This window comes from Misgurnus anguillicaudatus, chromosome 23, assembly GCF_027580225.2.
Source record: "Misgurnus anguillicaudatus chromosome 23, ASM2758022v2, whole genome shotgun sequence".
Classification (NCBI taxonomy): domain Eukaryota; kingdom Metazoa; phylum Chordata; class Actinopteri; order Cypriniformes; family Cobitidae; genus Misgurnus; species Misgurnus anguillicaudatus.
The window spans coordinates 10,661,364-10,677,558 of NC_073359.2; the positions used below are offsets into that span (position 1 = coordinate 10,661,364).

At 34.7% G+C, this 16,195-nt stretch overlaps 1 protein-coding gene across 1 annotated transcript; it reads left to right on the forward strand.

Annotated features, from left to right (window-relative positions):
- Positions 1-2,030: 2,030 nt before the first annotated feature.
- On the forward strand, positions 2,031-15,830 carry traf5 (Tnf receptor-associated factor 5). The gene is made up of 11 exons (XM_073861702.1): positions 2,031-2,203; positions 3,737-3,964; positions 4,060-4,117; positions 6,208-6,306; positions 6,397-6,564; positions 6,639-6,716; positions 6,889-6,963; positions 7,047-7,139; positions 9,991-10,110; positions 10,346-10,514; positions 10,599-15,830. Exons 2-11 carry the CDS (start codon positions 3,747-3,749, stop codon positions 11,162-11,164), a joined length of 1,644 nt encoding a protein of 547 aa, XP_073717803.1. The 5' UTR covers positions 2,031-2,203; positions 3,737-3,746; the 3' UTR covers positions 11,165-15,830.
- Positions 15,831-16,195: the final 365 nt, after the last annotated feature.

Below are 16,195 nucleotides of genomic sequence, written 5' to 3' on the forward strand. Positions count from 1 at the left end.
CATATATTTAAAATATATTTTGGCCAAGAATACACTTTTGCCATATGGGTTGTAAAATTAGAAATGAATTTGCTTGCCCTTGAAATACAGTTTAAAATCTATGTTGATATGAAGGTTAAAACTAAATATACTTTTAAATTACTGTAGAAAATGTTGTTGTAGTGATGCAGCTGTTTTACAGTAACTTACTGTGGATTTAAATGCATGTTATTATTGTTATTTACTGACAGCGGTTTGTTAAAGTTAAATGATCATTGAACATTAACAGGTCTTCAGCTTTACAGAATAAAACTATAAAATAACAGCCTCATGCATCCTCATCAACCTTTTTCAGTTTGTTTCCTTCAGATTTTGGGTCCCAGAATGCTTCGCATGAGGCTGTTATTTTTTTGGCATTTTTGCTTTTATTTAAACAGTAAATAAAGAGAGGACAGTATATGGAGGAGAGAGGGTTATGGGATCGGCAAATGACCATGAGTCGGGAAATGAACTCGGGTCGCTAAAAGTGCAAAAGCACCACATGTCGGAGCGCTGCCCACTAAATCATCAGCTATGACTATTTTAGTTTTATTCTGTAAAGATGAAGACTTGTTGTTCTTTGGTGTTCATTTAACTTTGGACAAATTGTTGCCAGTATTTAAATCTACAGTAAGTTACTGGAAAACAGCTGTAAATAGTGTAATTTCTACAGATATTTTTAACAGTTTGTATTTAATTATGCTTTACTTAGCATATATTTAAAACATATTTTTTGCCAGAGAAATGTATTTTTTGCCGCATGGGCTGTGTGTTTGTATTTCACACCGAGTCCTTTACATCAGGAGGATTTCACAAAAAGCAGGTTATGTTCTTACCTGATTTAACTTAAACTTATTTATTTCTTAAAAATGCCTTTCTGGTACTCTGTCTCCTGTAAATATAGTCCTGTATAGTGTTTTTCAAAACCAATATTGGGCCTTTTACAGCTGGAAAGCTATTGTCTCATTATGTGAGAATAAGTCTTAAAAGTTTGGTTTCACTCATTGATTTCAATCTTTGTCAGTATTAAAGATATCAGGATTATATTTTCACAGAATGATCTTTACACTTTATAAAACGGTTAGTTCCAATCCTTGATTCTGATTGGTCAATAGGTGTGCTTTATTCGCAATAAAACACTGCTATGACCGCTTCACCCAACGGTTCTATTTAATATCACTGCGCCCTTAGCAACACCCTTAGCAACACATAAACATATAATGAGACAAAGTCTGAGAACAGTTTGTTGTTTTTATTTGAACTTTCATGTTGTTTTTTGCAGTCAGGGACTATTTTTTCTAGCGGAAGGAATGCTTTTATTAATTTAACTTCATGAAAGTTGCACTAATATTTTTTTTACTTTAATATTGTGTGGTAACCGTTTTATAAAAGCAATAAGGTACTCAAGGCAAGTGCTGTATCGTGAATAAGTAACGGCTGAAGGGGTTGCAGGCACTCCGCTTCGCGTCGTGCCTAACAACGCCCTTCAGCCGTTACTTATTCACGATACAGCACAGCCTCTCGTACCTTATTGCTTACTTATATGATGATTCCTTGCTGTTTTATTATTATGAGAGGTTTTATAGCCCTGTAGTCTTGATGGGATTATATATGAAGTTTGTACCTGAGCATGTTTATATGTGTACAGTGTCATGTGTTTGTTATCTGCAGGTATTAAACACTTCCACTTTAAACAGATTCTGTTTTCATGTATGACAGGAACATATTAAATGATCAATCTTATTTCGACGTCACTAACGCAATGCGTTCCCATTAAACATAATAGTGTGTGATTCCCTACTGTGTGTGGTTATCCGCACTTTTGGAAGAAAGTGTCTGTTTAATGCGTACGTGTAAATGAAGGTTCAGTTTATCCACTGATGCGTTATAGAAACTTCCTGTGATAAACGTTCCGCTCGCCAAATGACGAAATTCATTACAGCTGAGCTCGCTCATGAATATTCATTAACTCACACTCTCGTTATGGGAAACGCTACCGTCGGTTTTATTCATATTCATGAGCGAAGCATTCTGATTGGTCGTTGGGTTTCCGCTCATATGAAGCGCGCCTGGACGCCGCTCGCAGCTGTCAGATAATGATTTCAAGATTACTGTGTTGTATTTATTTTTAAATCATTTTAATTCACAGCTCATAACATAAACTCTTAACTCCATCAAGCCGCAGGTATGTGTCCCTTGCAATTTAAAATACTGCATGTGTGAATGTTGAATTGCAGCAGGTAGTGTAAAGCGAAAGTGAATGTTTAACAGCGTGTTTTAATAAAGTTACAGCTGCAATTCATATATGTATATGCGTAGTGTAGTGTAGTGTAGTATAGTGTATTTTATTATGAGTTAAACATCTGTATGTGTAATAATAATACTAATAATAAAGGTGTTTTGAGATGATAGTGTTGTTGCACTGGGGATTTCCCATGTTGTGCACGGTGTTGTATGCGGTGCAAGCTGTACTGCACATGAACAACAATGACAAGCTGATCCCAACTGTCTGTCACAGTCACTTAAAAATAAAGTATTATCTGTGTAAAGTAAGCATGACTAAGTGCGCACTCGTTCTTTTTTGTTTAGAGTTTCCTCTTATGACTTGCACCTCGTAAGTTGTGCGCATGCTTATTAATAGTCATTAAAAAACACAAATATAGACTATAAACTAGGAGTTTCTCTTTATCCTCACGTCATATTGGTTTTCTTTACAGAGAATAATCATTTGAATGTCTATCTTACAATATTTTCATTATATATTTTTCATTTCATTATACAGTATATATTTAATATGTACAGTATGTAGGCTATTATTGCAAGAGTCTCGACATAATAGTTCTGTTCTAAATAAAATGCTGTTAGGTTTGTTATACTAAATCTGTTTGTCGTTCCATGTGTTCGCTTAATTGAGGTATTACAATCATTATACGGTTTTAAATGCTTGTTATAAAAAACTGTAATCTTTCCAACATAATATGACGACCAATACTATCAAATGTTTTTTAAAAATCTAATAAAACAAAACTATTATCTGTAAAAAAAATATATGTTGACCTTTCATAAACCCTGATTGACATGCACGGTTTCAGCAGTAACAACATAAACACGCGTCTTTCGTGGTCCTCACGTAACTTCCGGTAAACTATGCGAAGAATAAGTAACAGTAAAGTCCTTTTAAAGTAGTTTATTTATATAACAAGCAAAATAAACAACATGTAGAAAACATAGAAACCCAAAACATGTTATTTTGGACGAGGTATTTGTTTAAGCGTTCAGTTTCAGCAACTAGTCAGAAACCGGAAGTAAAGTTCGGACCAGACGCTTAATATGGCGTCACCAAACGGTCTGGATCAAGACAAACTTCAATCTTTCTGCAAATATTTTTGCATTATTGATTAGTGTAATGGGGCGCCAGTTTTCTAAAAATATTGCCAAAATAACTTGTGAGAGATGTCTGATATGGCATGATGTCGTGTTTGCTTTCATTCATTTATTTATTTATTTGATTTCATTTATTTTTGGACTTAGACATCTGTTAAATTTACTGACAGACCAAATCTTTCCTCGTTTAACCCTAATTGTCTGGGCTGTGTGTGGACAGCTAAGTCTTTCAAATGCTAAATTGCTTGCTGGGCGTAAACGAAACAAACAAAAACCAAATTATATGTTTTTTTTTAGTTTTGTAAATAATTTAAGTATGTTTTAATGATAACAGCCAGGTTTAAATGGCAGCAGAAGAGAGCCAGGGTGCTGGATTCACCCGGCAGATCTCTGGATCCTCGAGGTCATGGGAACTGGAGTCATTTCTGACCAATCGTACGCTTTGCTTTGTGACAAGATTGGAGCAACAGTTTATTTGTCCGTCCTGCAGTGGCATTGTACTAAATCCACATCAGACGGGCTGTGGACACATCTTCTGTTCTCAGTGCATACGCACATACATGTGAGTAAACATCAACAGAGATATTGTACACACGACTGTCTATACAAAGTCAAAGATTGTGACATGATATATGTGTGCCACTTCTTGTCTTTTAGTGAAAATGGAGAAATTTCAAAATGTCCTTTAGACAACATTTCCATTAAACCTGAAGAGGTAAGATAAATAATATACAAAAAATATTTGAAATACCCATTTACTCTATAATTTTCATTTTTGCGTTAAAGGGACACTCCACTTTTTTTGAAAATATGCTCATTTTTCAGCTCACCTAGAGTTAAACATTTGATTTTTACAGTTTTGGAATCCATTCAGCTGATCTCTGGGTCTGGCGGTAACACTTGTAGCATAGCTTAGCATAATCCATTGAATCTGATTAGACCATTAGCATCGCGCTAAAAATAACTAAAGACTTTCAATATTTTTCTTATTTAAATATAGACTCTTCTGTAGATACATTGTGTTCTTAGACCAGGGGCGGCGTTTGCGTATGGCAGGGTATGGCAGTCGAAGTGAATTGTATTAATTATTTGCACGCATTTTTGAATATGGCCACTTGTGCAATAAAAACGGCACATTATTATTATTATTATTTTTTAGCGCAATGCTAATGGTCTAATCAGATTCAATGGATTGTGCTAAGCTATGCTAAAAATGATAACGCCAGACCCAGAGATCAGCTGAATGGATTCCAAAACAGTAAAAATCTGATGTTTACCTCTAGGGGAGCTGGAAAATGAGCATATTTTCAAAAAAAGTGGAGTGTCCCTTTAACTATCCATTTAACATGACAAAGGTCTAATAAGTCTTTAAAGGGTTGGTCAACATTTGCACACATTTCAGTTAGGGGCGCACCGAAATTCTAGTCGCCGAAGATGGCATTATCGCTTTGGGGCGAAAATGAATGTCGCCCCTCGCATCCTTGCGCAAGCACTTAGGTTTCACTTACGGTCGAGCTGTTATCACGCGTCTGCACATCAAAGATTAAATGTGCAGTGTGTAGATTTTAGCGGCATCTAGCAGTGAATTGCAACCAATGGCTCAGTCCACCATTCACTGAAACGCATAGAGAAGCTACAGTAGCCGCCAAAGGACCAACATGTTGAAAACGCGCTCTGTACAGCAGTTTGTCCGTTTAGGGCTACTGTAGAAACATTGGGCCACAAAATGGCGACTTCCATGTAAGGGGACCAGCAGTGTATGTAGATAAAAATGGCTCATTCTAAGGTAATAATCACATAACAGTTCATTATGTAAGGTCTTTATACACCACTGATAATATAGTTATGTATAAAATATTGCATTTCTGCCTTTAAATCTCTCTAAAAGTAACACACTGCACCTTTAAGCATGTCAGCGGTATGAAAGTATTTTAAAGTTTCAGATGAGGACACCAAAGTTAACATTTATTCTGCACAAATCTCAAGAGGACGTGTGGTGCCAAAGAACTTTTGGACAATCCCCTTGACTACTGGGGCGCGAACAAAAAACACTTTCCATTGCTTGCAACATCTCATTTTCTTAATGAGTAAGGAACCGTCTTACCAGCCAAAGCTGAACAACTTTTGTTATTAAAGTGAAACCAGCCACGTTTGCTAAAATAGACAGCAGTCCAATTTTTGTATGTATAGCTATTTTTTATTTTTTGATGTTTTTAAAAGAAGCCATTTTCATCTCCAGTTTCGGTTTTTGGCCAAGTGCATCCAAAATTTTCGGTTTCGGCCCAGAATTTTAATTTCGGTGCATCACTAATTTCAGTTTGGTTTGTGTATATGTGAAAGGTTTTTATGTTTAAGAACACATTGACTTTGCATGCTACAGGTTTGAGTCTTTAGTTTTTCTGTCTTAGTCACATTTTCTGATGATACTCTGTTAAAGGCGGGGTGCGTGATCTCTGAAAACCAATGTTGATATTTGAAATCGCCTAAACAAACACGCTCCTACCCCAATAGAATCTGGACCTTCTTCTGATAGACCCGCCCCACACATACGCAACCCAGGCAATGATGTCGGTTAGAAGACACTCCCCTTACTGCTGATTGGCTACAAGTGTGTTTTGGTAGTCGGCCCACTCCAAAGTGTTTTTCAAAAATCATGCACCCCGCCTTTAAGCGAGAGTCCAGATAGATGTCTTTTTTTTGTCTGTCTGTGTTAGTGCACTACAGATTTGAGACTTTAGGATGGTCCGATGCTAGTGCATTAAAAGGTTTAATTTTCCCATGTGATATTTCACTGAATGCTTGCAGACTTTTCAAGACAACTGCTGTAAAAGAGAACTGCTGAACTTAGAGGTTTACTGTATCAACGCTCCAGACTGCACACAGAGGATCACCTTATGTTATCTGCAGGATCATTTGATAACCAAAGACAGTGAATGTGTACACCAGAGGTCTCCGTCATGTGTAGCATATTAATTATATATCAATACTGTGTCTCAGGATCATCTGAATGTTTGTCCATATGAGCGACTCAGATGCTCAAACTCAGGTTGCACAGAAGTTTTGTTACGTATGAACCTATTAGGACATCAGACGAACATCTGTTCCTTCAGATTGGAGTCCTGTGAACACTGCAGACAGTCTTATCCTGTATCCAAACTATTGGTCAGAATATTTCTCTCATCATCATAACTATTAATCATCTGTTTGTCATTAATCTTACCTTTAAACTCTAATAGGACCATCAGATGACCTCATGCCCAGAAGTTGAGATCCAGTGTTCCAACAACTGTCCACAGATGATCAAGAGACACAAGGTTTGATTGAGAGCAGAGAGTCCTATCTATTTCGCCCAGATTTCAATACTTTGCGTTTTTTATCATTCAAATTTGACTGGGTGGTTAATAACACAAATTTTTGTGGTTCAGAACACATATTTAATATAACTTTACATGGACTTTAATGACTGTCATGTGCTCATCCTCACAGCTACAGGCGCACGATGATGAATGTCCTGAAGTCCAGACAGACTGCATTTATAAAAACTATGGCTGTACAGTCAGAGTAAGTCTTTAAACGAGAAACTACTTTGTTTTGCTTAGCAGGCGGCAGGCCTGATCTGTAATTTCTGTCTTGAACTCTTTCAGGATAAAAGAGGAAAAGTGGAGGTTCATGAAAACACAGAGTTCAGCTCACACATTCGGCTTGTGCTGGAGAGTAACACCAAACTTGAGAAACAGGTATGAAGCTGTTTTAGTCATGACGTCATCTCATATAATGTCCTTTAATTTTGTTTATTTAAGCGTCTACTAGAATTTGGTTTTCATGTGTAATTGTTCACATTTTTCAAATATTTTTGCATGTTTTGTCTAATTTACACCTGTTGCACAATCTAGCCGTAGTGCATGTCTGAGACTTAAGGGCCGTTCACATTATAACTATAAAAAATATTGTTTAGAAAATCGTTTTATATTAAAGAGAATAGCGGAGTTCACACAACAACTATAACGATAAAGATACAACGAACGATATCGATGGGATCACTTTCTGAGCGATTTTTCCTCCACCTGATGAACGATAAACCATTGACAGCCAATCAAATCTATTTGAACTTAAAGGATTAGTCCATTTTCTTAAAAGAAAAATCCAGATAATTTACTCACCACCATGTCATCCAAAATGTTGATGCCTTTCTTTGTTCAGTCGAGAAGAAATTATGTTTTTTGTGGAAAACATTCCAGGATTTTTCTCATTTTAATTGACTTTAATAGAGCCCAACATTTAATACTTAACTCAACACTTAATAGTTTTTTTTAACTGAGTTTCAAAGGACTGTAAACGATCCCAAACGAGGCATAAGGGTCTTATCTAGCGAAACTATTTTCATTTTTGACAAGAAAAATAAAAAATATGCACTTTTAAACCACAACTTTTCATCTAGGTCCGGTCCAGCGCGACCTAAAGTAAATGCGTAGTGACGTAGGGAGGTCATGTGTTACATATATAAAACGCACATTTGTGGACCATTTTAAACAATAAACTGACACAAAGACATTAATTAGTATCATTCCACATACAACAACGTCGGAACGGTCCTCTTTCAACACACTTGTAAACACTGGGGTGGAGTTTCGCGTTCGTCCTCTGTGACCTCTTGACGTCATGACGTATTGCGTGAGGTCATGCCGGCGCTTTCCTAGACGAGAAATTGTGGTTTTAAAGTGTATATTTGTTATTTTTATTGTCAAAAATGACGGTCGTTTTGCTAGGTGGGACCCTTGTGGCTCGTTTGGGATTGTTTGTAGTCCTTTGAAACTCCATTGAAAAAACTGTTAAGTGTTGAGTTAAGTATTAATTGTTGGGCTCTATTAAAGTCAATTAAAATGAGAAAAATCCTGGAATTTTTTTCATCAAAAAAACATAATTTCTTCTCGACTGAACAAAGAAAGACATCAACATTTTGGATGACTTGGTGGTGAGTAAATTATCTGGAATTTTCTTTTAAGAAAATGGAATATTCCTTTAAAGGTGTAGAGGGTATGCACGTGACGTCACCTTCGGCGAAAGGGCCTGCGGTTACGGCCACTGAGTGGCAAAAGACAGAGCGGCAGAATTTGAGTAACGTACAGTGTGAAATCAGCGAAAACGCGTCTAAATGGGAAAAAGCTGTTGTGTAATAGACTGTATTAACAGATAGGTCACGGTTATGAAATTTTGCTGACGGTTAATTGCCTAATAAATTGTGACGATTATGACGATTATTTGCCTGTTAGGGCTTTGACAATTGTGACGATTAGTTGTCTGTTTTATTGCTTTGACATTTAATTCTCACTTTTTTTTGTTTGTTTCTGAAATAATTTTCACACAATGTTGTGATTATTTAAATTAAATACTTTGCAAGGTTTACATGGCAGTAAATATTAATAAACATAACACATATTTAAAAGTATTTATTTAATGAATATATCTTTCAAAAACTGAAAATTCTTCATATAATAAACACAATTAAGTGTCAAAATGCAATACAAATAAACTGATTATACCAGAAGAGTTTTACCTGGAAGTTAATACTGCTTATCAAAGTTTTGCAGCATTTCTTTAAATGCTGTTTTTCCACTGTATTGAATGGGTTTGCATTGTATCACGTTACACTGTCACTTATAGGAGTAGTCCACTTTAAAGATGGGGTCCATTGGCTTTTTATAGTAGAAAAAAATGGTAAGTCAATGGGCCCTATCTTTAAAGTGAACTACTCTTTAAGGAATGCGGTCTCATTTATGCATGCGCTGCAGCTCCCCCTTGTGTTTTTTAAGGAAATGTGCAATCATTGCGGTGATCTGAAATCATCGCGGTGAGGTCAAACAATCGCGATGAGACGATTATTTAATCATTGTGACAGCCCTACTAACAGATTAACAAGATGTCTGAGCTATCGTTTTAAAGACTGCCAAAAAACACCGAAAGGAAAAGTAAATTGATCGTTAATGCCAACGTACACAGACCACAGGTGGGTTGATAAGTTGCTAGGGTCACAATTAAGCAGAGGTTTTACTTTCTACTTAAAAGTATTTTATCAAGTATTTGTGTTTTTCTTTGGAAAACATACATTCCAAAACATATTATCATAATTTTTACTCTTATTACATTTCATAAATATATATTTTTTAATTTAATATTTAAGTACATTAACATACTTTTACTGAAGTAAAAGTACACAATTTAAATGTAATTAGGTATTAAATACATTTTAATATGCAATATTGAAGAATACACAGTATGATTATAGCTTTATCTATATGCTTTAGAATGTAGTAAAGTAAAATTTTGCAAATACAAACACCCTAATAAATCACAGATACTTGGAAAATGTAACTAATGTAACTAAGTATTGTCCACCTCTGCTATCAAGTCCAACTAAATTCAATTTAAGCTGATAATAGTCCGTTTTAGCGGCATTTTCGCAGCAGCCGCTATGAAAACCAGCCATTTTGTTGAATCTTTGCCACTCAACAGTGCGAGTTCCGGCGTGGAAAAGTGACATCAATGCATACCCTCTATATACTATAAGTTTAAATGGTCTGCTTGTTTTAGGTGGAGCAGTTACAGAAGGACATGCTGGTCCAGCAGGGGACACTAAAGGACAAAAGTCTCACGCTCAGCAGTCTGGAGAGGGACATCAGTTTATGCGATAACACATTGGCTACCTTACAGGTAAAGAAACCCTATCAATACTTTGATATAACAATACATTCATAACTGTTGTATCTGTTGTGTATAGACAACTAGACATTAGAATAGACATTGTAGATTCTGCCAATTACAAACCTGAAATGCAGGATGATGGGGTGTAAGTTTTATGGTATAACTACCAGTGACGGGACCATGCTATCTGAAGTCTCTTGGAAAGTCATAGATGTGTATATAGATGACTTATTTTGTTTATCAGAGGTCTGTTGAAGAGCAGAGATTACGTATCTGTAGTGTACAGTGCGAACTGCGGGACCTGCGAGGTGTTTTGGGCTCAAAGGTGCGTGATGAGCTCCCATCTCTCCGAACATCACTGGACTCACTCAGACAACAGGTGGCTGTCACCGAAAGCCTGAGGGAACACCTGGGTAAGCTCTTACCTGATTGACTATACCGGTGTTAAACAACCACAAGCATTATTGCATCTCATATTGTATGTTTATGTGTGTCAGGTGCATTAGAGCAGACGTGTCAGCGTCACAGCCGTTTGTTGGACATTCATGTGGAACAGCTCCAGTGTAACGAGCAACGCTTTCACCAGCTTGAATCCACCTCCTATGATGGCAAACTCATTTGGAAGGTGCGCGACTACAGGCGGAGTAAAGAAGCCGGCACCCCCGTCAACTCGACCCCCTTCTACACCAGCCGTAGCGGCTATAAGCTTAAAATCAGGGCTTACCTCGGAGGAGACAGCTCAGGTAAAAGCACTCACCTGTCGCTCTATGTCACCATAATGCACGGAGACTTCGACTCGCTCTTACCGTGGCCTTTCCGTCAAAACATCACGTTGACGTTGCTGGATCAAAGCGGCTCGAGGAATCACATGAGCATTACTTTCACTCCCGATCCCAACAGTGACAGCTTTTGCCGGCCAATATCTGATGCCAACGTGGCCGCAGGGTTCCCACGGTTCATATCTCACGCTGACCTGGAAACCCCTCGAAATGCTGTTTATGTTAGAGATGACACACTGTTTATCAAAGCAAAGGTGGACACAACAGGGTTAGAAGACTTGTAGTTTTACAAACAGTCTCGAAACATTACCTTTAGATACTTGGGAGTCTTAACAGTGTCACATTATAGATGCATAAAGATTGGGGTTAGGTAAGGTACAGGTATCTGTAATAATGTCAATCTGAATTCAGTTTTTTTTATTGACCTACAGCAGTCATTTGATCCAGTTGTCTTTAATTTGTGAAAACATTTGAAGAGTTTGGTTCCAAAACGCAATAGATCCATTTTGACTAATTTGGGCAAAAATGTATTTTCTATACCAAGTAAGTGAGCATCTTTGGCCCTGTTTACATTAGAGCATTTGCATTTTAAAACGGCATTTTAAAATGAAAACGATCCTCGTTTATACTGGCATTTTAAAAAGAATCTTCATCCACACTATTCACGACCATAAACGCATAAAAACATGACCAATCACGTAACTGGGCATGCGCATAAAAGTGTAAAATAACGTATTACTCTAATAATAGCTTACTTTTGCGCGTTTATGCAGCCTAGGGGTGTGCGATATTGACAAATTCATACCTGGATCCTTTGCCGGCAACTACAACAGACATATTTATGATCTTATAGTCCATTTGAAAATTTTCGTACAAACTGACGGTATTCTTCAGAAAAACACCAAATAACTTATCTTCCCCTACCTGTTGCTGTTCCCTCACGTTCTCCGACAAAAAGCATGGATGACTAAAGTATTAAAAATTTATATGACGTTAATTTTTGAAAGTGTGCGAGGTCCGTGCACGTCCTCCGCTAGCAACACAGAAATAGCAAAAAGCGCAATCGGCTAAACGAGCATTAAATATTAATACGAAGTTGATTTTATTGTTTTATTTATTTATATTCACAAAACTTATCAACAAAACATCGATGAAAATTAATTAATTATTTATTACATTTCATAAATATATATTTTTTAATTTAATATTTAAGTACATTAACATACTTTTACTGAAGTAAAAGTACACAATTTAAATGTAATTAGGTATTAAATAAATTTTAATATGCAATATTGAAGAATACACAGTATGATTATAGCTTTATCTATATGCTTTAGAATGTAGTAAAGTAAAAATTTTGCAAATACAAACATATAAATATTAAAAATTTATATGACGTTAATTTTTGAAAGTGTGCGAGGTCCGTGCACGTCCTCTGCTAGCAACACAGAAAAAGCAAAAAGCGCAATCGGCTAAACGAGCATTAAATATTAATACGAAGTTGATTTTATTGTTTTATTTATTTATATTCACAAAACTTATCAACAAAACATCGATTAAAATTAAGAGACAAATTATATGAAACGAAATTCATTTTAAAGTAGCAAACAAAACTCGAAAATAATGTCTGACTTATTACAATCCTCTCTTCATACTGGCCTTTACAACGCCCTATATGGCGTTTAAAATTACAGTCTGTCTTTCGTAATAAGCTAACTAAATTTAAACAAAACATAAACAACATTACAACAATATTCAAACCCAACAATACTCAAACATAAATATAAAACAGACATTATCTATAAGGATACATAAAACAATCTGATATAGCTTTTATAATAGCTGGTTGGTAGATGTTTACTATTTTTGGCAAAACCTTTGTTGCAAACCTCCATTTATAAAAATATATGAATAATTTTAAAATAAAAATAATTTTTACTTTGAAAATAATCCTCTGTCACATTAACATGAGCTGTTCATTTACATAAGACTCCGTCTTCGTTCATTTACACTGCAGCGCAACGTCTGAGTTCTCAAATTAAAACAGGGTCTGCAGCGTTTGCGAACTAATCCGTTTATGAGGGTCGAAAACGGTGGTGTAGTGTAAATGAAAGGCGTAAACGTAGCAAAAGTAACGCGTTTTAAAGGATAAACGCATTCATGTAAACATAGCCTTTAGGTTATAATAACATAAAAAATTCAATTTTTAAAGATTTATTATAAAAACGGATTTTTTTTTTTTGCAAAAAAGTTTTTTTTTCTTCAAAATTCTATAAATCTATTAAATCAATATATAAATGTGCATTCATCTTTGCCATGTTATATTCATTTAGTTGACTAGTGGTATACACTGATTAAAAAAAAACAGGTTTATCAATGCCATTAAAAGTATTATTTTGTTTTTGTTTGTTTTTTGATCACAAAGTACAAAGTAGATGAAGAAAACTAGGATTCTGTGTGTATTTAATGCGCCGCCATTGTTGTTTACAGTGCGTGGAAAGGTGCGCTGTGATTGGTTAAGCGGATTTATTGCATTCTGCAGAGAAGGAGGACTGCCGTTTATCGCGTTTTGAGAAAAAGTGAGAAAAGATGACAGAATAACACGGCGGATATTGGATTTTGCGTAAAATTAAGAATTGACATTTTTAATACTGACCTGATACAATACTGATTTTGGCGGTAACTCTTTTTTTTATGCCGTTTATCGCGTTTTGGAACCAAACTCTTCAAATAATAAATATTGTTATAAAGCATTGCTTTGAAATAATGAAATGTTAAAGGTAAAACATAATAAAATGGACATAATATTTGATCTGAGTCAGATAAAATAGAGGTTATTACAGTATTAAAGTTTTTCTATCAACAGTATTGTTTTAAGTCACATTCTGATATTTTATTTAATGCTTGTGAAGATGTCCATGTTTTCAGCTCATTGTATTTCTGATAGATCACGTTTGCCTTTTTTCCATTAAGATCTCAAATTTCATGTTCATGTAATAATACATAGACCTGTTTGATAAAATGTTTTTTTTTACCCTTTTAGCTGATTCTGTCACATGTTTAACTCCACAGGTGTATAGTAGTATTTATAATTTATTTAAGTATCTGTACTTTATCAAAGTGTTTTTCTTTGGCAAACTTCACTACATTGTACATTGTTGGTTTTACCTTTAATACTTCAGTACATTTGGTAACACTTTGCTTGAGGGGGTGTTTATGGGACTGACATGACACATTTATAATCATGACATGACACGTTTCATGAACATGAAGGAGATTTGCTATTAAGTGTAATTTGTTCAATTATGTCATTTTTAATGCAAAGATGACATTGTTTGAGATGTCCTTGTGACAACTTGACATTAACCAGTATATTATAACTTGTATAAGACAACATAACTGACCACTTTTTACCAGTGATACAAATTGAATTTGTCATTAAAATATCATTACGTGTTAATACTCTGTCGGGTAGTTTTGTGGCATCATCATGGGTGTTTTTCTTGACCTCAACTGCAGTGGTGCAAGTTTAATTTGTCATTGAGGTGTCATTAAGTGTTAATACTCATAGCGTCATGAATATTCTTCATAATGTTTTTTTCCCTCCAGGTGTTAGAGAAATAAAATCAATCATCCAATAGTAGTATAATAATAATAATTAAAATTGATAAAATACTATTTTCTTGCATTTAGAAACAGATTGACCTAAAATTAAATGAAAACAGTACAATAATGGGTTAAGCCATGCAGCTTTAAGTCCATATCGCTGAAAAACAGCGCAAAAACATTATATTGCGCAAAAACAGTTAATTACATTAAATTAATTAATTTTAATTGATTAAATGTTTTGTTTGTTTTTTCTTCTATGTCAGAAAAATTCAGAACCCTCTGTGTGAGGAAGAACACGTTTTGTTATTTGTCAGTTTTCGATGTATTGTGCATATAAATAAAGTAATATTTTGACAGGTCTGTTACTGGTATTTAAAATCATTTGACAAAGTATTAACACTTAATGACATTTTAATGACAAATTCAAGTTGTGCCACTGTAGTTGAGGTCAAGAAAAATATTCATAATGCTGTTGTAAAACTATTTCGCATAGTATTAATGATATTTAAATGACAATTTAATGTAATGTTAACCCATAAAGCTAGGTAGTTTCTTAAGTTTGATAATTATTCTGCTATGTCATGTTTATGACAGATTTATGACAATTTATGATGTATTGGTTTATGTCAAGTTGTCATAACAAAGAAAATAAAAAAATGTCATCTTTGCATTGTCATAAACATGCATAAAATCTCCTTTATGTTTATATGTTCATGATTGTGAAGGTGTCATGCCAGTCTTATGAACTCCCCTTCAAGTAAAGTATTACTGTACATTAAAAATGTAATACTGTTTTATTTATACTCAAGTAGAACTTTAGTTGCCTTTACTTAAGAAAGTATACTAGATTTTTATAAGTATTTAATAAAATTGAATATGAAGTGTAGTGAAGTAAAAGAAAAACACTGTGATACAGATACTTTTTATTAAAGTAAAAATACTTCAGTACTTTACACGTCTGTTTAACTCTTACTGTAACTCTTGCTATAACATTGGGCATAAGTTTCTAATCAATTGGTTGAGTATTATGTTTACACCACAAATGTCATAGGTTTAATCCCAGAAAACACACGCTGATAAAACATATATATGCTTGAATCCACTGTAAAATATTTTAGAGAAGTGCAGTGGAATCAAAACATGAGCTTTTTAATATGCAAATGACTTTCAAGACTTTGCTTTCTTAGATATAAATACAAAATGTCTGTCTTTAGAATAATGAATTGTTTTACATTTGTTAATGATTTAAGATTTATTATGTACATTTTTATTTAAAGATTTCCTGTTATGAGTTTCAATTCTGGTGATCAAAGAGATTTTGTAATAAAACACCTGTGTGTCTATGAGTGTCTGAGACCCCTCACTTTACCATTACGTTTTTATACTGTACAAATTTATATATTGTATCTCCAAACCCTAAACCTAACCCTCACAGATAACTTTTTGCCATTTTAGATTTTTAATAAACATCATTCTGTTTGATTTATAATCAATTTGAATCATGCATGAGGATCACTGGTCAATCACCACAATATTAAAGGAAAACACCACAGTTTTTTTATTTTTTACTATGTACTTACCTCAACTTAGACAAAAGAATACATACCTATCATTTTTCAATGCATGCACGTAATCTTTACAAGGCGCTTTGTGAATGTGTTAGCATTTAGCCTAGCCCCATTCATTCCTTAGGATACAAACAGGGA